We start from the raw sequence: 24,909 nt of genomic DNA, 5'->3' as shown, positions 1-24,909 counted from the left end.
ATTAAGACACAAAGCCTTCAGGCTTGTTTTTTTAACGCACTTAGACCTATTAGAATTATTATTTACTGTGGCCACATTTGATTTAAACCGTTGATTTCTCTGACTGTCACTTTTGTTTTTCTCCTTCCTATCTTTTGCTTTTATCCCTGTTTCCCTTTCCTCTGCCTCCCTGCTCAGGTTCCCAACCCCCTGCCATTTTAGTTTAAACCCCCCCGAACAGTGCTAGCAAACCTCCCAGCAAGGATATTTGTCCCGCTCTGGTTCAGGTGCAACCCGTCCGACTTGTACAAGTCCCACCTTTCCCAGAAGCAGGCCCAGTGATCCAGGAAACTAAAGCCTGGTGCTAATCTTGACATTATTTTGAGGGATGTTTGAACGAACAAAATCACTTCGAGATGAAAGATCTGATTTGATCTGAGAAGGTTAAAATACTGTATCATTACATGATTGGCTACAATATTTAAGGCAGATTGGACCAGTCATCAAATTCAGGTGAATGTAAACCAGCTAAGAAAGTGAGGCACTGAGATGGATGCAAAATCCTGTACTTCCTAGTCCAAGTCAACATACATGCTGAAATGACAGTGTATAAACACTTGTAAATATCTAAATGCTATGAAGAAGGTACTTACTTTCAATCTGAAATTCTCCCAGCCAACAAATCTGTGAGCCATCAGATTTCAAGACAGCTTTTACCCTGCAGGTTTTGTTCATCTCTCCTCGGGGCCATTTTTGGGAAAGTTCTGGGCAGATGCTTCATTATCTTTGCAGGGCATGAGGTTGGAATGATCAAATCCTGCTTCTGATGTAGTTTTGTTGAAGTGCTGTAACACAACACCAGCTGGATTCCCTGAGGCAGCAGGGAATACCATGACTTGTCCCATCTGGGGCAGAGACAGCTTCAGGACAGCACTGGCAATCCTAGTGTTGTGCCTCAAATACTTCTGTGTATTAGTGCTGGCAAGTGTGATCCAAAATGTAAACACCATTACAAACAAAATCAAAGCCTTAAAAATCCAGTTCACAAAGGCTTCTTGAGCGCCAGGAACTGGTCCAAATATTGCAGTAGTGAAATTAGCTTCCATCAGGTCTCTCAAGCCCTCCATCAGGAACAGCTACACAAGTTACATTACAGTTACATCCACATTTAATTTTGCAAGCTCTCCCAAATTAAAATCTGGGACCAGAAAGCAGTGCTTGCTGGCATTCAACTTAATGCTAAGATTCCTGATCATCTTAAAGGGGAAGTTCTTGAATGCCTCTTAAGGGGGAATGGGATAATGCAGTGACCAACTGACTGATTACTGAGAGCACAGTTGCAATTTTTTCTTGTCACTGTTATTTGTGGAAAATGTTAAATACATTTTGCTGTTTAAATGGACTTGATGTATCGAGTCATATAGGACTCCATTGATGGCCCCCCAATAAGGAATCTAAAATCATATGTATTCCACTCCCCTCTGCACTAATGGTTCCTGGATTGGTACTTAAGTTAATGTACCAGACAAACTTTATGTAGCATGAAACAGGCTCATTGAAGAGTGCAGCAAGAACAATGTCAGTTTGGCTTAGGATTCAGTAGCTACCAGTGACCTTCTATGTGACTCTGACCATAGTACATTAATCCCTCTTCTGCTCTGTGGCCTTTGACATGGTTGACTGCGCCATCCTCCTCCAGTGACTCTCCTCCGTGGTGCTGCTATCTCGTGTTTTGATTCCTACCTGTTCCAACATTGCCAGGACATATGGGCCTAGAAATTGGGTTGGGGCGCCAAAGTGGCGCAAAAGTCGCCTGAGCGCAGGATTTAGCGCAGCGATCGGAGTGATACCGATCGCCAGAAATTCAGTTTCAGTGCCCCTCAAGGGAGACGGGGCAAGGCTTGAGGCGCTCTGCGTCCCTCTTAGGGCGCTGAAACTGATTATCGCAGCGCAACGTGCCGCAGCGCCACATGCTGCGGCACGGCACGCTGCGGTACTGCAGGCCTTCCTCCCACTATTAAGGGGGAGGTGCCTGCAACAGCGCGAGCCCCGATCGCGAGTGCCGGCAAATGAGCCCGGCACCAAGGAGAAGTGCTGGGCTCTCGGGAAACAGCTGGCAATGCCACGGGGGGGGGGGGGGGGGGGGGGAGGGGTTAGGAGGCCGGGGACAGAGGTGCTGGCAGGCGGCCGCCGAAAAAGCGGCCGCCCCGCACCTCCACCTTAACTTGCGCCGCTGCCGGCACAGTAAGGCCCCGTGAACCGGGCGCGGGTAGCGAGCGGCGCAACTGCGGCGTTCGCTACCAAATATTGCGAACGGGGCAAGAATGGGGCGCTGCGCACACCGATTACGTCATCGGTGGCGGCGCAGCGCAAATGCCTAACGCCACCATTAGCGCCCCTACTGAATATCACCGCAGACGCAGCCAGTGGCGCTGCAGCCACTGACTGCCTCTTTAGACGTTAACAGGTGGCGCTACTCACCCAATTTCTCCCCCACGGTCACTATTGGTGTGCCCAAGGTTACAACCATAGGACCCTCCCTATTCCTCATCTATATATTCTCCTCGATCGTGTTATCCATGAGCATGAGGTTGTTTTTCATATGTATGCCGTTGATACCCAGCTATATCTCTCCATTGCCATCCCTGAACCCTTGCCTGTCTCTGCTTTTACCTAAATTCACTGTTGCTGAAGCCTGGTCACACTTTTGTCAATTCCAGCCTTGACTCTTTCAGGGCCTTCCATGTCAACCTCCTGAACTTGACCCTACATACACTTCAACTCATCCAGAACTCCACCACCTGCATCCCATCATGCATAAAATCCACCTTACCTTTCACCCCAATCCTTGCTAAATCCTATTGGCTGCCTGTCTTCCAGCGTCAGAATTTTCTTGATCATCTTGAAATCCCGCTGTGGCCTTATCTCTTTCAAACTTTGCAAACTCCTTTAACACTAATACAATCGCAAAATACTGCAGATGCTGGAAATCTGAAATAACAACAGAAAATGATGGAAACACTGAGCAGGTCACGCAGCATCTGTGGAGAGAGAAACGGAGTTAATGTTTCAGGTCTGTGACCCTTTGTCAGACGAAGTGTAGTCAAAAAAGAGATAGGAAAGCTAGCACCTGAACAACAGTATTCTCGTTGCTTATCAGATCTGCCTAGCATACCTGGAAATAATGAATTTTTAGTATTCCCAGGGCATTGCTTCATGGAACCAAATTCCAAATATACAGTCTGTACCAGAAGAATCTTTCCTAGATATTCACAAACAGCTGTCATCATCAAGCATGGATTTGGAATCTCAGGCATGTTCTCCTAGTCACATATTACTCCCAATTGCTAAAAATTGGGCATCTGACCTATTCCGAGGTCTGTATTCATACCATTCTTGAACAATTTGCAAGGATGTATATGAAACCAGTTTCAGCCTGAGAAGATTCATCCACCATTTTCTTTTTCTTATTGAGAAGTAATTTATTCACTGACACCCTTCCATCAGCAATCCTCAGATCATTTTAATGGCACCGCTCCCATAACATGTGCGAGGTTGAGGATTTACTCTGGAAAATTGTTGGCAAATTGTCATGGCACACTTGAGAATCACTGCTTGAGGACTCCAAAAAATTTTTTAGAACTCTGGTTTAAATGTGTAGAATGGAGAAAAAGGAATTTGACTTATTTTACTCAATGCTTTCACAATAGTTCAAGATCGAGGCATCGGCAGCGCTCCCATAGTCGAAGCAGTGAACGATCAAGCCGCAGACGAAGTTACAGTCGAAGTAGATCTCGAGAAAGGGATAGACGTAAAGGCAGAGACAAAGGACGAGAAAAGGACCGGGAGAAAGAAAAAGAGAGGGAGTCACGGAGTGATAAGAAAGGGTAAGAAACAATTGTGGACTATCATGATTTTTGATTTAAACTTGCCTTATCAGGTAATACATGTGGACCATTGTCCAATGTTCTGTCAAATCGGATGTTCATCAAGCAGGAATATTTGCAAAAATGGTTCATATTCAAACACTTGTTTAGTGCTGCAAATAGTATATGTTAAACTGAATATATCTGTACAAAACTGAACTGTACAATTCAAGTGACTTGTGGAACACTAATATGTATAATGAGTGCAGCAATTGTACTTTTAATAGAACTTCAGCACCTTCACATCATAACTTATCCAAGCCATTGTCTTGATGATGTCATCACCACTCACTATTTAACCGAAAACTTGACATAAAAATGAATAGAAAGATAGAAATTGAGAAATGTTTAACACAATCTTACTCATTTTTATCAGCTTCTGTTTCTAGTATGTAGTCCTTGTTTAAGCCATACTATGTACACTAACCTTATCTGCAGGTCAGTGGAATTAATACATTTGTAATGTGCCTTAATGTAAATCATGAGTGCAAATGCAATGAAACTCTAATTCAATTGTTTCTCTACAAATTGCTATTTGTGTTTCAAGGATAGGGAAGAATTTAATAACATTTTGATATATCTTCCTGAATGAACATGTAACTTTTATTTTGTCTTCAATAATTAAATGGATCTTTTTGTAGAAGAGCTGAATGTAACTTTGGCATATGAAGAGAAAAAGATGTGGCTTTTAATTTGCCCTCAAATGTTGCTCATCTTACTTTTGCTCAGTGTCCGTTTCCTAATTGAAGTCCTTACAATGACCCATGGGTCATTTTCTTAAGAATGTGATAAATGATTCACATTACACCTGCAACTGCAACATATCAATGTGGTATCAATCAAAGTGTTTGAACATTTTTATTTACATTAGACCTCATTAAATTATTGCAATATTAACACTGGTGTAGAAATAGTTCTACAATGCCAGGTAAAGCTCTTGGTATTGTTGGAAGTGCTTTGTTTACAATGCAGGGTGGTGCCTTTTGCACCAAATGCACATTTAAATGTTTGTACTTGCACAGCTTTTTAAAATAGCTATGCTAAGTTTTTGCCAGGGTCTGCTCCCTTCCTCAGGAGCAAAAACGGTTTGCTGACCTATATTTGGCAAACATGAGACATTCAGCTCAGCCTGCCTGTCACGGGCAAAAATAAGGCCAGATGCACTTCCCATAGCAGGTCTTTATGTTGTTTCCTGAGGTGGCGATACTGTCAGAAGTGTTGGCCAACATTGCTTCCAACAGCATGTGAGACCTTATTTATTTTGTTGCTTTGCTGAAATGTGGAAAAATAAATTGGGTGCAAGTGGTACATTTGAACAGGTTAATTTAATGAATTTGGTGTGAGACTTGTTTCAAAGACACTGATTTTGCAAAATAACTTACTTGGCACCTTTTATGTAACATGTTCCATCAATTTTTTTTTATTAGTGAAACCTGTGGAGGCTCACTGGTACAGTATTTCTGAACCTGCAGCTAATGTTGATAATCGTGATAATATTTTACTTAAATAGATGAAATTTCCAGGATCTAATGGTTTTCAACCCAGGGCATTAAAAGAAACAGGTGAGGAAATTGTAGATGAGTTAGTCCTAATTTTCCAAAGCTCACGATATTCTGAAATTGTGCCTTTGGATTGGAAAATTACAAACATTACTCCAATTATTTACAAAGGGAGAGAGAAACCAGGTAACTGCCCGTTTGTCAGTTTAACGTCAGTTGCGTAGAAGTTACTAGAATCTATCATCAGGGACAGAGTCACTGAGCATTTGGACAAGTATCAGCTGATCAAAGAGAGTCAGCATGGATTTGTGAAGGGTAGGTCAGGTCTGACTAATCTAGTTGAATTTTTTGAGCAGGTCACTAGCATGGTCGATAGGGGAGTGTCTGTGGATGTTGTATATATGGACCTCCAGAAGGCATTTGATAAACGGAACGTTCAAAGTGGTGGGATGTGACAATTGGTGTTCCCCAGGGATCTGTACTGGGGCCTCAGCCTTTTACCATATATATCAATGACTTTGATGAAGGAATAGAGAGTTATACATCCAAGTTTAGAGAAGACACTAAGTTAGGAGGCTCAGTAAGTTGTGTAGATGAGAGCAGAAATTACAAAGAGACATAGATAGGTTAAGTGAGTGGGCAAAACTGTTGCAGATGGAGTTCCATGTGGGGATGTGTGAGATCATCCACTTTGGATCCGAGAATGCCAAATTGGAATATTTTCTTTATGGTAAAAGATTAGAAACTGTAGAGGAGCAAAGGAATTTGGGTTATAACAACAGAAAATGCTGGAAAAACTCAGCAAGTCAGGCAACATCCATGGAGAGAAATTTGAGTTGACGTTTCGGGTTTGACCCTTCTTCAAAACTGGTTTTGTTATTTCGGATTTCCAACATCTGCAGTATTTTGCTATCGAAAGGAATTTGGGTGTCCATGTATGGAAATCACTAAAAGGTAGTACACAAGTACAAAAAGTAATCGAAAATGCTAATGGAATGTTGACCTTTATCTCAAGGAGTTGGATTACAGAAATAAGGAAGTGAAGATTCAGTTCTTTCGAGCCTTGGTCAGTCCCCATTTGGAGTACTGCGTTCAGTTTTGGGCACCGCATTTCAGGAAGAATGTATTGGAGGGTGTTCAGCCCGGATTCATTCAAATGATATTGGGGCTTAAAGTGTTAAGTTATGAGGACAGCTTGCATAAACTTGGTTTGTATCTCTTTGAGTTTAGCTGGTTGATGGTTAATCTAATTGAGGTGTTTAAAATGATAAATGGATTCGATAGGGTAGATACAGAGAAACTATTTCCTCTGGTGGGGGAAATCCAGAACAAGGGGACATAATCTTAAAATTCGAGCTTGACCAGTTAGGCGTGAAATCAGGAAGCATTTTTTCACACAAGGGGTAGTGCAAATCACAATTTCCCCCTACCCTCCCATTCAAAAGGCTGTGGATGTGGGGTCAATTAAATTTTTCAAGACCAAAGATTGATAGAATTTTGTTAGGTTAGCGTACCAAGGGATAGGGAGAAAAGGAGGATAAATGGAGTTGAGGTACAGATCAGCCATGATCTAATTGAATGGTGAAACAAGCTCAAGGGAATGACTAGCCTATCCCTGTTTGATGTTCCTATGTCAAATAACCTGCCAACATTCACTGTCTTGAAACATATATTAAGACTGGTTACTTGTGCGAGATACTGGAGAGCTGCCTGCGTTGTGGAATAACACTCCAGTGAGAGTCTACACCTTCAGGGAAGGAGGGAGGAAATTTTTGGCGGGAAACCTGGAAAATTCAGTTCAGGTTTTACCAGTGTGGACTTGGGAACAGTAAATATGAATAAAACCTGATTATGGATTCACAGGTACACCCGAGCCATTTTGGATATAATTAGATGTTTTGGTTAAACCATTTAATAATATGACATAACCCCTAACTATATCATCTGTTTGGCTGTCTCACTTGCCTCAATGTACACTAACTCAAGGTACCGCAGGGATCGGTCCTAGGACCCCAGCTATTCACAATATATACATTAATGATCTAGATGAGGGAACTAGATGTAATATCTCCAAGTTTGCAGACGACACAAAGCTGGGTGGGCATGTGTGCTGTGAGGAGGATGCCGAGAAACTGCAGTATGATTTGGACAGGTTGGGTGATTGGGCAGAAGCATGGCAGATGCAATATAATGTGGATAAATGCGAGGTTATCCACTTTGGTGTCAAAAACAGGAAGGCAGATTATTATCTGAATGGCAGTAGATTGGGAGAAGGGGAAGTGCAATGAGACCTGGGTGTCCTTGTGCACCAGTCGCTGAAGGTAAGCATGCAAGTGCAGCAGGCGGTTAAGAAGGCAAATGGTATGTTGGCCTTCGTAGCGAGAGGGTTCGAGTACAGGAACAAGGATGTCTTGCTGCAGTTGTACAGGGCCTTGGTGAGACCACATCTTGAGTATTGTGTGCAGTTTTGGTCGCCTTATCTAAGGAAGGATGTTCTTGCCATGGAGGGAGTGCAGCAAAGATTCACCAGGCTGATACTTGGGATGGCAGGGATGACGTATGAGGAGAGATTGTGTCGATTGGGCTTATACTCACTGGAGTTTAGAAGAATGAGAGGGGATCTCATTGAAACTTATAAAATTCTAACAGGACTAGACAGACTAGATGCAGGAAGGATGTTCCCGATGGCCGGGGAGTCCAGAACCAGGGGTCACAGTCTAAGGATAAGGGGTAAACCATTTAGGACAGAGATGAGGAGGAATGTTTTCACCCAGAGAGTGGTGAACCTGTGGAATTCTCAACCACAGAAGGCAGTAGAGGCCAATTCATTAAATATATTCAAGAAGGAGTTGGATATATTTCTTAAGGCTAAAGGGATCAAGGGATATGGAGAGAAGGCAGGGACAAGGTACTGAATTTGGATGATCAGCCATGATTGCATTGAATGGCGGAGCAGGCTCGAGGGGCCGAATGGCCTACTCCTGCTCCTATCTTCTATGCTTCTATGTTTCTGTGTAACTCAAGATACTTTTTTCTTTTCAAATCTCGACGTAGCTCAACAAGATTACTACTATAACTTACACTGTACATCATTTGGAAAACATTATTTATGAATCTTTGTATTTCTCTGCATGTGATGAATTTTGGAAGGAAAAATGAGGAAAGGCAATATAAATTAAATGGTACAATTTTAAAGGGGGTGCAGGAACAGAGAGATTTGGGGGTTCTCACACACAAATCTTTGAAGGTGACAGGACAAGTTGAGAAGGTTGGTAAAAAAGCAAAGGAATTTATCCTGAACCTTTAAAAAACACTGGTTAGGCCTCAGTTGGAGTATTGTGTTCAATTATGGCCACCACACTTTCGGAAGGATATCAAAGCCTTTGAGAGGTTGCAGATGAGTTTTACCAGAATTTTACCAGGGATCAGGGACTTCAGTTATGTGGAAAGACGAGAGAACCTGGGGTTATTTTCCTTGCAGCAGAGAAGGTTAAGGAGAGATTTAATAGAGGTGTTCAAAATTATGAGATGTTTTGAGTAGATAGGGAGAAATTATTTCACTGGTAGGAGGGTCGGTAACCAGAGGACAGATTGTTCTCACATTGAACAACTTCTCCTTTGACTCCACTTACTTCCTCCAAATAAAAGGTGTTGCTATGGAAACCTGCATGGGTCCAAGCAAAGCCTGCCTTTTCGTGGGATATGTGGAACATTCTTTGTTTCAGTCCTACTCAGGTTCCCTCCCTCACCTATTTTTCCGGTACATTGATGACTGTATCGGAGCCGTTTCCTGCTCTCGCCCTGAAGTGGAAAATTTCATTCACTTTGCCTCCAATTTCCACCCTACCCTCACCTTCACATGGTCCATCCCTTCCCTTCCTCGACTTCTCTGTCTCCATTTCTGGGGATAGGCTATCAACAAACATCCCCTATAAGCCCACTGACTCCCACAGCTGCCTGGGCTACACTTCGTCCCACCCCGCTTCCTGTAAGGACTCTATTCCAGTCTCCCAGTTTTTCCGTCTCTGTCGCATCTGTTCTGACGATGCCACCTGACCATACTAGTGCTTCCGATATGTCTTCCTTTATCCTTAACCGAGGATACCCCTCTACCGTGGTTGACATGGCCCTTGACTGTATCCGTTCCATTTCCCGCATTTCTCTCACCCCTTCCCCTCCCTCCCAGAACCACGATAGGGTTCCCCCCCACAAGCCTCCGCATTCAACGGATCATCCTACGCCATTTCAGCTACATCCAGCGTGATCCCACCACCAAACACATCTTCCCCTCCCCTTTCAGCATTCCGAAGGGACTGCTCCCTCCGTGACACCCTGTTCCACTCCTCAATCACCCCCAACACCCCCTTCCCTTCCCAAGGCACCTTTCTGTGCAAGCACAGGAGATCAATACCTGCCTTTTACCCCCTCTCTTCCCACTGTCCAGGGCCCCAAACACTCCTTCCAGGTAAAACAGTAATTTACTTGAACTTCTTGCAATTTAATATACTGTATTCGCTGCTCACGATGTGGTCTCCTCTACATTGGGGAGACCAAACGCAGATTGAGTGACCGCTTAGCGGTACACCTCCGTTCAGTCCGCAAGCGTGACCCCGAGCTTCTGGTTGCCTGTCGCTTTAATTCTCTGCTCCACTCCCACTCTGACCTCTCTGTCCTCGGCCTCTTACACTGTTCCAACGAAGCTCAACGTAAGCTCGAGGAACAGTACCTCATCTTCCTATTAGGCACTTTACAGCCTTTTGGACTCAACAATTTCAGACCATAACCTCTGCCCTTATTTTTTTCAAATTGTAGCTGCTGATGATTCTGCTGTCACCATTTACACCTCTTCTAGACCCATCTTCTGTTTCTTTACTTGTGCCATTACCATCTCCTTTTGCTTTGTACATTCATACCTTTTGTCATTTAATCACTCCTGCCTTCCACCCGATCACAGAGCTTCCCTTTTGTTCTTTCCTGCCCTCTTTTCCCCCCCCCCCCCGCCCCCCGCGGTTTTTTAACCCTGCACTTGCTTAAAATTTGTTACAGCTCTAACTTTTTCCAGTTCTGACAAAAGGTCATCGACATGAAACGTTAACTCTGTTTCTCTCTCCACAGATGCTGCCTGACCTGCTGAGTATTTCCAGCATTTTCTGTTTTTATGACAGATTTAAGATAATTGGCAAAAAATCCAGTGGGGAAATTAGGAGAATTTGTTTTACGCAGTTAATTAAGAACATAAGAGCATAAGAAATAGGAGCAGGAGTAGGCCAATCGGCCCCTCGAGCCTGCTCCACCATTCAATAAGATCATGGCTGATCTGATCCTAACCTCAAATCTTCTGTCACTCTCCATCCCACCCGAACCCATGTGATCTCCCGGGAGAGGCGAAAAACCAGATAAAAAACCCAATGGCCAATTTGGGAGAAAAAATCTGGGAAATTCCTCTCCGACCCATCTAGGCGATCGAAACTCTTCCAGGAGATCACTCTGTCCCTATATTTTCGACAGTACTTACCTTCTGTAAAGGCGATCTCCACCCCAGCCAGGAACAGGAATAAAACCATCTCCTGAAATCTAACACAGAATTAGAACACAAGAAGTAGGAACAGAACCAGGCTACACAGCCCCTGGGCCCGCTCCACTACCCACAGGGCCATGACCATTCCGAACCTAGACTCATGTCCAATTTCCTGCCCGCTCCCCGTAACCCTTAATTCCCTTTACTTCTAGGAAACTATCTCTTTCTGTTTTAAATGTATTTAATGATGTAGCTTCCACAGCTTTCTGGGGCAGCAAATTCCACAAACCTACCACCCTCTGAGTGAAGAAGTTTCTCCTCATCTCAGTTTTGAAAGAGCAGCCCCTTATTTTAAGATTATGCCCCCTAGTTCTAGTTTCACCCATCATTGGGAACATCCTCACCGCATCCACCCGATCAAGCCCCTTCACAATCTTATATGTTTCAATAAGATCGCCTCTCATTCTTCTGAACTCCAATGAGTAGAGTCCCAATCTACTCAACCTCTCCTCATATGACCACCCCCTCATCCCCGGGATTAACCGAGTGAACCTTCTTTGTACTGACTCGAGAGCAAGTATGTCTTTTCTTAAGTATGGACACCAAAACTGTATGCAGTATTCCAGGTGCGGTCTCACCAATACCTTGTATAACTGCAGCAATACCTCCCTGTTTTTATATTCTATCCCCCTAGCAATAAAAGTCAACATTCCATTGGCCTTCTTGATCACTTGCTGCACCTGCATACTAACTTTTTGAGTTTCGTGCACCAGGGCCCCCAGATCCCTTTGTACTACAGTACTTTCCAGTTTCTTGCCATTAAGATAATAACTTGCTCTATGATTTTTCCTGCCAAAGTGCATAACCTCACACTTTCCAGTATTGTATTCCATCTGCCAAATCTCTGCCCACTTACTTAGCCTGTCTATGTCCCTTTGCAGGTTTTTTATGTCCTCCTCACTCACTACTTTCCCTCCCATCTTTGTATCATCTGCAAACTTTGATATGTTACACTCGGTCCCCTCCTCCAAATCGTTAATATAGATTGTAAAGAGTTGGGGACCCAGCACTGACCCCTGTGGAACGCCACTAGTTACTGATTGCCAGTCTGAGAATGAACCATTTATCCCAACTCTCTGCTTTCTGTTAGAGAGCCAATCCTCCACCCACGCCAGAATATTACCCCCAATCCCGTGATTTTTTATCTTGAGCAATAATCTTTTGTGTGGCACCATGTCAAATGCCTTTTGGAAGTCTAAATACACTACGTCCACTGGTTCTCCTTTATCCACCCTGTATGTTACTTCCTCAAAGAACTCGAGCAAATTTGTCAAACATGACTTCCCCTTCATGAAACCATGCTGAGTTTGTCCTATTAAATTATGTTTATCCAAATGTCCCGTTACTGTCTCCTTAATAATGGACTCTAACATTTTACCAACCACAGATGTTAGGCTAACAGGTCTATAGTTTCCAGCCTTCTGCCTACTACCCTTTTTAAATAAGGGTGTTACATTAGCAGTTTTCCAATCTGCCGGGACCTTTGCTGAGTCCAGGGAGTTTTGGAAAATTATTACCAATGCATCCACAATCCCTACCGCCACTTCCCTCAAGACCCTAGGATGTAAGCCATCAGGTCCAGGGGATTTATCCGGCTTAAGTCCCATTATTTTACCAAGTACCACTTCCTTAGTGATTTTAATCGTATTTAGCTCCTCTCCCCCTAGAGCCCCCCGTTTGTCCAGTGTTGGGATATTCTTAGTGTCCTCTACCGTAAAGACTGATACAAAATATTTGTTCAGCGTTATTGCCATCTCCATGTTTCCCACCATTAATTTCCCAGTCTCATCCTCTAAGGGACCAACATTTACTTTAGCCACCTTTTTTCTTTTTATATAACTATAGAAACTTTTGCTATCCATTTTAATATTTTTTGCTAATTTACTTTCATAATCTATCTTCCCTTTCTTAATCAATCTTTTATTTTTTGCTGTCTTTTAAAGACTTCCCAATCTTCTATCTTCCCACTAGATTTGGCTATCTTATATGCCCTTGTTTTTAGTCGGATACTATCCTTAATTACTTTACTTAGCCACGGATGGCTATCTTTTCTTTTACACCCTTTTTTCCTCAGTGGAATATATTTTTTTGGGAAGTTGTAAAATAACTCCTTAAATGTACACCACTGATCGTGTACCGTCTTACCCTTTAATCTATTTTCCCAGTCCACTCTAATCCATTCCGCTCTCATACCTTCATAGTCTCCTTTATTCAAGCTCAGCACGCTTGTTTGAGATCCAACCTTCTCACCCTCTACTTGAATATGGAATTCAACCATGTTATGGTCACTCATTCCAAGGGGATCCTTTACTAGGACATTTTTAATTAATCCTGTCTCATTACACAGGACCAAATCTAAGGTTGCTTGCCCCCTGGTCGGTTCAGTTACATACTGCTCAAGAAACCCATCCCTAATACACTCAATGAACTCTTCCTCAAGGCTGCTCTGCCCAGTTTGATTTGTCCAGTTAATATGATAGTTAAAATCCCCCATAATTATAGCTGTTCCCTTATTACAAGCCTCAACTATTTCCTGATTAATACTCCGTCCAACAGAGTTGCAACTGTTCGGAGGCCTATAGACTACGCCCACTAGTGTTTTTTTCCCCTTATTATTCCTTATCTCTACCCAAACTGTTTCACTATCCTGCTCCTTTGACCCAATATCATTTATCTGTATTATAGTGATTCCTTCCTTTATTAACATAGCCACCCCACCTCCTCTCCCTTCCTGCCTGTCCTTCCTGATTGTTAAATAACCTGGTATGTTTAATTCCCAGTCATGGTCACCCTGCAGCCATGTTTCTGTAATGGCCACAAGATCATACCCATATGTCGTTATTTGTGCCGTTAACTCATTCATTTTGTTACGAATGCTACGTGCATTCAGATAAAGAACTTTCAAATATGTTTTGTGACACTTAGTTCCTGTTTTTTCCCCTTTTACTACTTTACCTTTTACTCCATACCTTCTGTCCCTTCCTGACATGTTCTGTTTTTTAATTTCCCCACTGCTACCTAAGTCTATGACCTTCTCCGTTGTCATTTCTGTTATTTGCTCTCTAGAAACCTCCCCCCCACTAATTAGTTTAAAGCCCTCTCTACAGCCCTAGTTATATGATTCGCCAGGACTCTAGTCCCAGCACTGGCCAAGTGGAGTCCGTCCCAACGGAACAGCTCCCTCCTGTCCCAGTACTGGTACTATCTGAAATGCACTACCTGAAAGGGTGGTGGAAGCAGACTTCAATCGTAACTTTCAAAAGGGAATTGGATGTATACTTCAATAGCAGAAATTTGCAGGGTGATGGGAAAAGAGCAGTGGAGTGGGATGAATTAGATAGCTCTTTAAAAGAGCCGACACAGATACGATGGACTGAGTGGTTTCCTTCTGTGCTGTACGATTCTATGTGTAATGATCTCCACCTAACATTTTGCACTATTTTCAATTATATCATTTGGCTGCTGAAGTTTGGAATACACTATTCCTTACAGTACATAAGTTGTATTATCAAATCTTAATTTTTATTTAAAAAATAGTTGATTTCGGAATGAGTGTAGCTTAAAAAGTGCTGAAAGTGGATTGTGCCATTAACTGTTAAGTTCATAATACCAGTGGCTTGTCAGAAACAGCAATTTCTAAATAAGTATTTATGGCACATCTGGAATGTATTGTAGTTACATTGGTCAAAGATGATTGCTTGATTCCTTGATTTGCAATGATTGTGCAAATTTTTTGCTTTAAAACATTTAAATATTTGGGAGCCAGCCAAATAAAGCACACAGAAATGTGAGGGCAAACAGATTTGTGTGTCGTCATGCTAAATACATCTTGGCCTAGAAATTGGGTATAACCCCGCTTGGGGCGCTAGAATTGACGCAGCGCAAAGTTTATAGCCAGACGCAACTTCTCGCCACCTGGCGCGATATTGGGTTGCATCGCCCCTAAAGGTGATTGAGGCGTGAATTCAGGTGTTACACGGGACACCTAAGGCGCTAAACTTCCGGCGCAACCCAATATCTGAGCGGACGGGCGCAGCGCAGGTGCTCTCAATTACTGATGACCACGAGACTTCCAGGCGCCGGCCAGCTCTTAAAGGGGTGGGTCAGTCAGCTTCAGCATCCACACTCTTCGTCTTGCAGGCCTCAGAATCGGCGCAGGCCCTTCTCTGGCGCTCAAAACTTGGACCAGATGGAGAAGGTGAGACAGAGAGCAGAGCGCTTCACCACTGAGGCTCTGGAGCAATTGGTGGCCGCAGTGGAGCGCCGGCGAGGTGTTCTCTACCCAGACAATGGCACGAGGCCGAATCATAAGGACTACCGACGAGCTTGGAGGGATGTATGCCAGAGGGTCAACTCCAGCAGCATGGTGACCAGGAGCCCTGTCCAATGCAGAAAGAAATTCAACGACCTCACTCGGGTCGTGAGGGTGAGTGTTGTTTCTGCAAACTTCTGCATCCCTTCATTTGCACCTGACTTTATGGCTACAGGGTGGGCTCTGACCCATTGGCTATCTGCCAGCAAGCACCCATGGCCCTTTCTGGGCACACACATGCACATTTGACTCAAGGCGTCATGTAAGGGCTCTTCCACCATGGGGGGCATGAGATGATCACTCAGGGCATCATGTAACATAACTTCCCCTCCTTTCCCCTGCAGTCCAAGCTGGTGAGGATTGGCAAAGACCAGCTTCGCACCGGTGGAGGACCTCCACAAGTGGTCACTCTCACGGATCTCGAGGAGAGAGTCCACCAGATTCTTGGAGGATGTCTGAGTGGTCCTGTAACGATTGCAGCTGCCGACCCCATTGTCGACAGCGATGGTAAGGTTCTCACCTTTTACAACTGTCTCCTTCCACTTGTTCCCCCCGCCAGCATGCTTTCTCACTGTGGACCCATGTCATAGCCTTGCCGCCATCTGGCATCCCTTGCTGCCAAGCTGTCCTTTTGCTAAAGCCACTTTTCCACCTCCCTGCTTTCAGATGCTGCATCACCAGCTCGGGGGCCGGGCCCTCAAGCTGCCAGTGCCAGTGCCTCCGAAGGCTCAATGAGAAAATTACTGTCCAACAGAAGGTCAGCAACTCTCTCCAGCAACGATCAGAATGGCCAGCCCAAATGGCTGCAGCTTTTATACTAGTGCTGTCCCCTTTAAATAGCGCCCCCCGAGTCTGAGAAGGGCCTGGGCACGCTCCATCCAACTGTCACTAATAGCGCCAGGCGAAAAGGTTGCGGGTGCCACCGAATATCCGGTCAGGGGCGCCAAAAAGGCGTTGCACACTGAAATGACGTCATGATCTGCCTGCGCCCGCGGGCGAGCGAAAAGAGTTAGTGCCGGCGCTATAAGGATACTCGATATGGGAGGTGGCGCTATATTCACTGCGCCCGCCCGAAAATTGGGTAACGCCCTAATTCTCGGGCTCTTTAGACGCTAATCGCTGGCGCTACCAACCGAATTTCTAGGCCCTTAGGTTTTTTTTCAAATCAATAGATACTTGCCTTCATGGGGCTGATTTCCCCCCCCTACTGTTTGCAGTAGAAGATGGCAGGTCATTGTAATAACTCTCAACCCAAAAAATATTTATGTATTGCTCTGAACATCTAATTTAGCCTTGTTTGTTTGTGAAGAACACATAATGGTATTGTAGATCAAAGCATTTGTGTGTGACGATGATTAACGTGTTTTAAATATCTCTTAAGAGCAAGGTTGTCATTGGGACACCAGTGCATGCTTTTATACGACAGTATGTTGCTTTTTTCTGCTTTTTCAAGTTTGACAGGGTGTGTTCTATGTGAACAAATAATATTCAGAGTTTTTCAGTTTGGCAGCATCCCTAAACTGTACCAACCTGTCATTTATTTAATACTCTTTCTCCCCCCCCCCCCCCATGTTGCAGGAAGTCATTATGCTAATTTTACATCATTAGCATACAGGTTACAGAGATCTGCTGCATGAAGCATGCATAGAACCTCTTTTAAGTGTCTGCTCAGATCAAAGCAAGCTTATGTGATTGCTGTTGTCTGACACCAAGCTGTGTGGTGTTGTTTTCATTAAACATTTATCACACTTCCAGTGTGACAGCAGGCAACTTTGTGCTTGAGTAACGTGTTTTCATGCAAAATTTATTGAAAAAGACGAGACATTGTAAAGAGATCTTGTTGCCTTTCACCAGTGGCAAAAGGGTAAACGGTTGATTGGAAAGAAGGAAGTATGTCTTTGACATGACACTATAATTGTTTCATTTGACAGGGTCACATGGGAAACAGTAGCAGTGTTAAATGGCATGTTTACTTTTGAGATATAGGTATGTCCAATAAAGCATCGACGCCTATTTGCAATTATTGGAATCCGATGTACCCATACATACCTTGTGAAAGTTTACCAGTTATATTTATGATATGGTACCCGAGCACATAACATAGTATACTATCTATGATATTTATAATTTTACCTGGAGCCACTCAAAGCCTGGTAACTGTCGATGAATTTCAGTGTTGCACTCCTAGATTCATAGAATGGTTACAGCACAGAAGGAGGCCATTCGGCCTGTCGAGCTTATGCCAGCTCTCTGCAGGATCACTTCAACTAGTCCCACTCCCCCACCCTTTCCCCTTAGCCCTGCAATTTTTTTTCCTTCAGGTACTTATCCAATTCCCTTTTGAAAGCCAGGATTCAATCTGTTTCCACCACCCTCTCAGGCAGTGCATTCCAGATCCTAACCACTCATTGCGTAAAAAAGTTTTTCCTCACGTCGCCTTTGCTTATTCTGCCAATCACCTTAAATCTGTGTCCTCTGGTTCTCGACCCGTCTGCCAATAGGAACAGTTTCTCTCTATTGACTCTGTATAGATCCCTCATGATTTTGAACACCTCTATCAGATCTACTCTCAACCTTCTCTGCTCCAAGAATAACCCCAGCTACTTGGACTTGGGTGTACAGGGCACAATTTCAAAATTTGCAGATGACACAAAACTTGGAAGTATAGTGAAGAGTGAGGAGAATAGTGATAGACTTCAAGAAGACATAGACAGGCTGATGGAATGGGCGGACACGTGGCAGATGACATTTAAAGCAGAAAAGTGCAAAGTGATACATTTTTGGTAGGAAGAATGAGGAGAGGCAATATAAACTGAAGGGTGCAATCCTAAAGGGGATGCGTGAACAGAGAGACCTGGGGGTATATGTGCACAAATCGTTGAAGGTGGCAGGGTAGGTTGATAAAGCGGTTAAAAAAGCATACGGGATGCTGGACTTCATAAATAGAGAAATAGAGTACAAAAGCAAGGAAGTTATGATGAATCTTTATAAAAGACTGGTCCGACCTCAACTGGAGTATTGTGTCCAATTCTGGGCACGGCACTTTAGGAAGGATGTGAAGGCCTTAGAGAGGGTGCAGAAAAGATTTACGAGAATGGGTCTAGGGATGAGGGACTTCAGTTATGTGGATAGACTGGAGAAGCGGGGGTTGTTCTCCTTAGAGCAGAGAAGATTGAGAGGAGATTTGATAGATGTGTTCAAAATCATGAGGGGTCTGGACAGAGTAGATAGAGAGAAACTGTTCCTGTTGGTGGAAGGTTCAAGAACCAGAGGACACAGATTTAAGGTGATCAGCAGAAGAATCAACGGCAACATGAGGAAAAACTTTTTTACGCAGCGAGTCATTAGGCTCTGGAATGCACTGCCTGAGAGGGTGGTGGAGGCAGAGTCAATCGTGGCTTTCAAAAAGGAATTGGATAAGTACCCGAAGGGAAAAAAATTACAGGGCGATATGGAAAGGGCGGGTGAGTGGAACTAGCTGAAGTGCTCTTGTAGATAGCTGGCACGGGCTCGACTGGCCGAATGGCCTCCTTCTGTGCTGTAACCATTCTGCGATTCTATAATTCTATGATTCTCCAGTCTATCCAATTAACTGAAGTCCCTCATCCATGGAAACATTCTTGTAAGTCTTTTCTGCACCCTCTCTAAGGCCTTCACATCCTTCCTGAAGTGCGGTATCTAGAATTGGACACAGTACTCCAATTGAGGCTGAACCAGTGTTTTGTAAAGATTCATAATAACTTCCTTGCTTTTGTGCTCTGTCTCTATTTATGAAGCTCAGGATCCCATATGCTTTTTAAACCACTTTCTCAACCTGCCCTGCCACCTTCAACGATTTGTGCCCATATACCCCAGGTCTCTCTCTTCATGCACCCCCTTTAGAATTGTACCCTTTAGTTTATATTGCCTTCCTTGTTCTTCCTACCAAAATGTATCACTTTGCATTTTCTGCGTTAAATTTCATCTGCCCATTCCACTAGCCAGTTTATGTCCTTTTGAAGTCTATCACTATCCTCCTCACTGTTCACTATACTTCCGAGTTTTGTGTCATCTGCAAATTTTGAAATTGTGTCCTGTACACCCAAGTCCAAGTCATTAATATATATCAAGAGTATATATCAATAGTACTGACACCTTGGGAACACCACTGCATATCTTCCTCCAGTCTGAAAAACAACCGTTCAGCACTACTCTCTGTTTCCCGTCACTTAGCCAATTTTTTATCCATGCTGCCACTGTCCCTTTCATTCTATGGGCTTCAACTTTGCTGGCAAGTCTATTCTGTGGCACTTCATCAAACACCTTTTGGAAGTCCATGTGCACCACAGCATTGCCCTCATCAACCCTCTCTGTTACCTCATCAAAAATCTCAATCAAGTTACTGTAATTAAACCCAATTTGCCTTTAACAAATCCATGCTGGCTTTCCTTAATTAATCCACACTTGTCCAAGTGACTGTTAATTTTGTCCTGGATTATCGTTTTTAAAAGCATCCCCACTACCGTGGTTAAACTGACTGGCTTGTAGTTGCTGGGTTTATCCTTGCACCTTTTTTTGAACAAGGATGTAACATTTGCAATTCTCCAGTCCTCTGGCATCACCCCCCCCCCCGTATCTAAGGGGGATTGGAAGATTATGGCCAGTACCTCCACGATTTCCACCTTTACTTCGCTCAGTATCCTAGGGTGCATTTCATCCGGTCCTGGTGACTTGTCTACTTTAAGTGCAACCAGCCTTTCTAGTACCTCCGCTTTATCAATTTTTATCCCATCTAGTATCTTAACTACCTCCTCTTTCACTCTGACTTTGGCAGCATATTCTTCTTTGGTAAAGACAGATGCAAAGTACTCATTTAGTACCTTAACCATGCCCTCTGCCCCCATGTTTAGGTCTCCTATTTGGTCCCTAATTGGTCCCACCCCTCCTCTTACTACCCGTTTATTATTTATATGCCTATAAAAGACTTTTGGATTCCCTTTTTATGTTAGCGGCCAATCTATTCTCATATACTCTCCCTTTGCCCCTCTTATTTCCTTTTTCACTTCACCTCTGAACTTTCTATATTCAGCCTGGTTCTCACTTGTATTCTCAACCTGACATCTGTCATGTCCTTTCTCTGCTTCATCTTACTGTCTGTCTCTTTCGTTATCCAGGGAGCTCTGACTTTGGTTGCCCTACCTTTCCCCCTCATAAGAATGTACCTCGATTGTACCTGAACCATCTCCTTTTTAAAGGCAGCCTATTGTTTGATTACAGTTTTGCCTGTCGATCTTTGATTCCAATTTACCTGGGCCAGATCCATTCTGAAGCCACTGAAATTGATCTTCCTCCAATTAAATATTTTTACTCTAGATTGCTCCCTGTCCTTATCCACAGCTAATATAAACTTTATGATACGATGATCACTGTTCCCTAAATGTTCCCCTATTGACACTTGCTCCACTTGCATCAAGTTTAAAAAAAAATTCTTATATCTATATAATTGGAAATAAAGACAACTTAGTGAATTTAAGTCACCAATCTTGATGGGGGAGGGGCGAGGAATAGGCAAGTTGGAGACATGTTTGTAAGTAAGAAATGAAAATAGAAGGTAGAACTTGGAAATTTTATAGTGATCAAAGAAGTGATATGTTGATATTTTTTGCCAGGAGTCAATCATTTTTTTTGTTTGACAGACATTTTTTCATGCTCCACAAACATGTGCCAGACACAAGACTTTATCCGTCTATTTAAAAATGAGGCTGAGGTATTAAATGAGCACTTTGCATCTGTCTTCAGTAGAGATGAGGATGCTGCCAATCTAGCAGTAAAGGAGGAGGTTGGATAGGATAAAATTAGATAGAGGTATTTAAAAGGTTGGCAGCACTCAAAGTAGAAAGGTCACCCAGTCTGGATGGGATGCATCCTAGGTTAAAGGGTAGTAAGGATGGAAATTGCAGAGGCCCTGGCCAGAATCTTCCAATCCTCCTTAGTTATGGAAAATTGCAAATGTTACACCCCTGTTCAAAAAAGGGGAGAGGTATAAACCCGGCAATTACAGGCTAGTCAGCCTAACGCCAGTGGTGAGAAACATAGGAACAGGAGTAGGCCATTCAGCCCCACGAGCCTGTTCTGCCATTCATTGAGATCATGGCTGATCTGTATCTTAAAATCCATCCACCTGCCTTGGCTCCATATCTTTTTATACTTTTATTTAGCAAAAATCTATCAATCTCTGTTTCAAAATTATTAATTGAGCTTGCATCTCCTGCATTTTGTGGGAGTGGGTTCCACACTTCTACCACCCTTTGCCTGAAGCTTTTAGAGACAATAATCCAGGACAAAATTAAGCAGCACATGGAAAAATATGGGCTAATGAATGCAAGTCAGAATGGATTTGTTAAAGGCAAGTCGTATTTGACTAACTTGATTGAGTTAGTTGATTAGATAACGGAGAGGGTTGATGAGGGTAGTGTGGCTGATGATGTGTATATGGAATTTCAAAAGGTGCTTGACAAAGTACTACATAATAGACTTGTTAGCAAACTTAAAACCCATGCGATTAAAGGGACAGTAGCAGCATGGATACAAAATTTGCTCAGGGACAGAAAGCAGAGAGTAGTGGTGAATGGTGGTTTTTCAGACTGGAGGAAAGCATACAATGGCGTTCCCCAGGGGTCAGTATTGGAACCATTGCTCTTCTTGATATATATTAATGACCTGGGCTGGGTATACAGGGCATAATTTCAAAGTTTGCAAATAACACAAAACTTTGAAGTTTATATTGTGTGTTTTTAAAACAGAGACTTTGCCTGGGATTTTACTTACCTGGGCGGGTCCAGGGCGGGTGATGTCGGCGGTGGGTCGTGGCCCTGTTGCTGGCACCATCCCGCTGTCCAAAATTAATTGACATTGATGGGGCTTGTTAAGCCCGCCCAGCGTGTTTCCTGGCCCAATTAGAGGAAACGGGTCTGGTGACATAATTCACGATGCGTCATCAGCTGGTTACCTTAAAGGGACCGTGGCCAACTTTCTTTCTGAAGTGCTGCGAACACTGACAATCACTGCACAGAGGCCGCGGTCTGCACCCAGGTTCTCCCATGACTCCCTCCACATGCTTATGGAGGGAGTCAGAGCGCGCAGGGAGGTACTCTTCCCTTCCGATGGGCGGAAGACACTTCCCCAGATGACCAAACCAGCCTGGGTGCACATTGCACAGGAAGACACAAGCAGTGGTGTGGTCAGGAGGACCTGGGTGTAGTGACGCATACGTTTCAATGACCTCATTAGATCATGAAATGTTGGTACAAAGCCACACTCAACCTCATCCTGCTGTGCCTCTCATCACATTCCCATCACTCTGCCTTCCCAACCCTACTCCTGCACATCCTTACACCAACTTACCTTGCACCTCCACCCATCCCTCTCTCTCTATCTACATTATCACATCCCCACCTCACTAGCCACCCCTCTCACACCCCCTCATCCTAGTGCAATCATACCAACTAACGACACGCAAGGGTAGGCACTTGGGTGTTTTATCCAATGTTTATGTAAAGTTTCTATTAACGTGCTGTCAAACATTGAAATCTTTATTTTCAACACGTTCCGGCCTTGGACAGATTTGTGTGCACCTTTTGAAGTGGCTTAGTGAGTTGCAGTGAATGGTGAGACATAATGGTATCCCCCCGCAATGGTGATGAGTGTGAAAGGAATGGCTTGGTCATTGTAGGGATGCTTTATGGCGTTGGTATGGGGTGGTGCCAACCTGGTGCATCATGTGACAGCCAGGGTGTACAGCGTAAAGTTAAATAAATCTGGCCATGATGAGGCCATCCCATGCCTCCCGGGCAGCAAAATGTTCGGGTGCTGATGCCCTGTGTCCTGCGCAGCATCAGTTGATTGCGGAGAAGGTTGGTGTTGCTGGTGTGCCTGGTGCTGCTGGTGTTGGGACTCATCGTGATCCGATTCTGAAGACCAAGGTAAGCCAGTGTAAACGGCAACAGAAAACGCTGGAAAAACTCAGCAGGCCAGGCAGCATCTGTGGAGAGAGAAACAGAGTTAATGTTTCAGGTCTGGGACCCTTCATCAGAACTGGAAAAAGCTGGAGATGTAACAGATACTCAGCAGGTGCAGAAACAGGAGGGGATGAAGGAATATACTGTGCTTTTGTAAGAGGCAGGAAAGATAAAATGTTGCAAATGGGAATGGCAAAATGATACAGCATGAAAAATGGGGGCAGAGCTTATAGTTTGAAATTGTTGTACTCAATGTTGAGGCCAGAAGGCTGTAAAGTGCCTCATCAAAACATGAGGTGCTGTTCCTCGAGCTTACGTTGAGCTACATTGGAACAATGTAATAGGCCGAGGGCAGAGAGATCAGAGTGAGAGTGAAGCGGTGAATTAAAGTGACAGGTGACCGGAAGCTCTGGGTCACCCTTACGGACTGAACGGAGGTGTTACGCAAAGCGGTCGCCCAATCTGCGTTTGGTCTACCCAATGTAGAGGAGACCGCATCGTGAGCAGCGAATACAGTATACTAAATTGCATGAAGTACAAGTAAATCGCTGTTTCACCTGGAAGGGGTGTTTGGGGCCCTGGAGAGTGGGAAGGGAGGAGGTGAAAGGGCATGTGTTGCATCTCCTGCGCTTGCACGGTAAGGTGCCAGGCGAAGGGGAAGGGCTGTTAGGGGTGATTGCGGAGTGGACCAGGGTGTCGCGGAGGGAGCGGTCCCTTTGGAATGCTGAAAGTGGAGGTGAGGGGAAGATGCGTTTGGTGGTGGGATCATGTTGGAGGTGGCGGAAATGGCAGAGGATGATCCATTGAATGTGGAGGCTGGTGGGGTGCAAGGTGAGGACAAGGGGAACTCTATCATGGTTCTGGGAGGGAGGGGAAGGGGTGAGAGCAGAAGTGCGGGAAATGGAATGGACACGGTCAAGGGCCGTGTCAACCACAGTAGAAATGGCACCCATGCTGATGGAATAGATGGCAGGTGAAGTACAGATGACAAGCGATCTGTCAATGGTGAGAGAGGTAATGAGGTAAGACTGGATGGAGACTTGTGGAAAGACTTGCAGCATGCTGAATCTGTTGTAGAAATGCAGTGAGGAACAGCATGTGGCTGAGGAAAGTGATCTCTGTCAGGTGAGCTCCTTTACTGTACATTTGAAGCTGTCACATAATCAGCTGGAGCAATGGCCATTGAATTACCGCCTGAGGTTGACCGACATGGCCACCGGACAGCATGGTTCCCATGGCCATGAAGTTAAATTTAAAAAGTAAAGTAAAAAAGCCTGTTAAGGGTCCAGTAAGTACGTTATAATTAGTTTAATTGTGTTGTCCGCCACTGCCTGTCGGGTCTGCTCAGCACTGACAGACCCAACATTGGGAAAGGCACATTGACAACGGGTTCCCGACCCGCTGTCAAAAAAAACCACGTTCCCACCCGACCTGCCACCAATCCCGCCCGCTGACACCCCGGAAAATTCCAGCCTCTGTGTGAAAGGGAAAGAAAGTGAAAAACAAAGACCTACTTCAAATGAGGCAGACCATTCTGATGACACACCTGATTACACACCCGTTGCAGATTTTGTTTTATGTTTGAATGATAAGCAATTTATTTTTTCAGTGGAAGAGT

The 24,909-nt window shown here is 44.1% G+C and overlaps 1 protein-coding gene across 10 annotated transcripts in view; it reads left to right on the top strand.

Annotated features, from left to right (window-relative positions):
• The window catches only part of rsrc1 (arginine/serine-rich coiled-coil 1), a 525,104-nt gene that overhangs the window by 104,046 nt on the left and 396,149 nt on the right, over window positions 1-24,909 (top strand). For 4 of the 10 annotated variants that reach the window (XM_085990446.1, XM_085990441.1, XM_085990437.1 and 1 more), the window contains 2 exons: window positions 3,690-3,866; window positions 15,639-15,801. The exons of 2 other annotated variants lie outside the window; for them this stretch is intronic. In XM_085990446.1, the coding sequence (XP_085846572.1) occupies window positions 3,690-3,866; window positions 15,639-15,801 (340 nt within the window). The remainder of the gene's footprint in view (window positions 1-3,689; window positions 3,867-15,638; window positions 15,802-24,909) is intronic. 4 more of the 10 variants (XM_085990442.1, XM_085990445.1, XM_085990443.1 and 1 more) reach the window with 1 other exon arrangement.

This window comes from Somniosus microcephalus, chromosome 6 (assembly GCF_052327205.1).
Source record: "Somniosus microcephalus isolate GS21.2 chromosome 6, FLI_Smic_1.0, whole genome shotgun sequence".
Lineage (NCBI taxonomy): Eukaryota > Metazoa > Chordata > Chondrichthyes > Squaliformes > Somniosidae > Somniosus > Somniosus microcephalus.
This window is presented reverse-complemented; position numbering and strand designations above follow the sequence as displayed.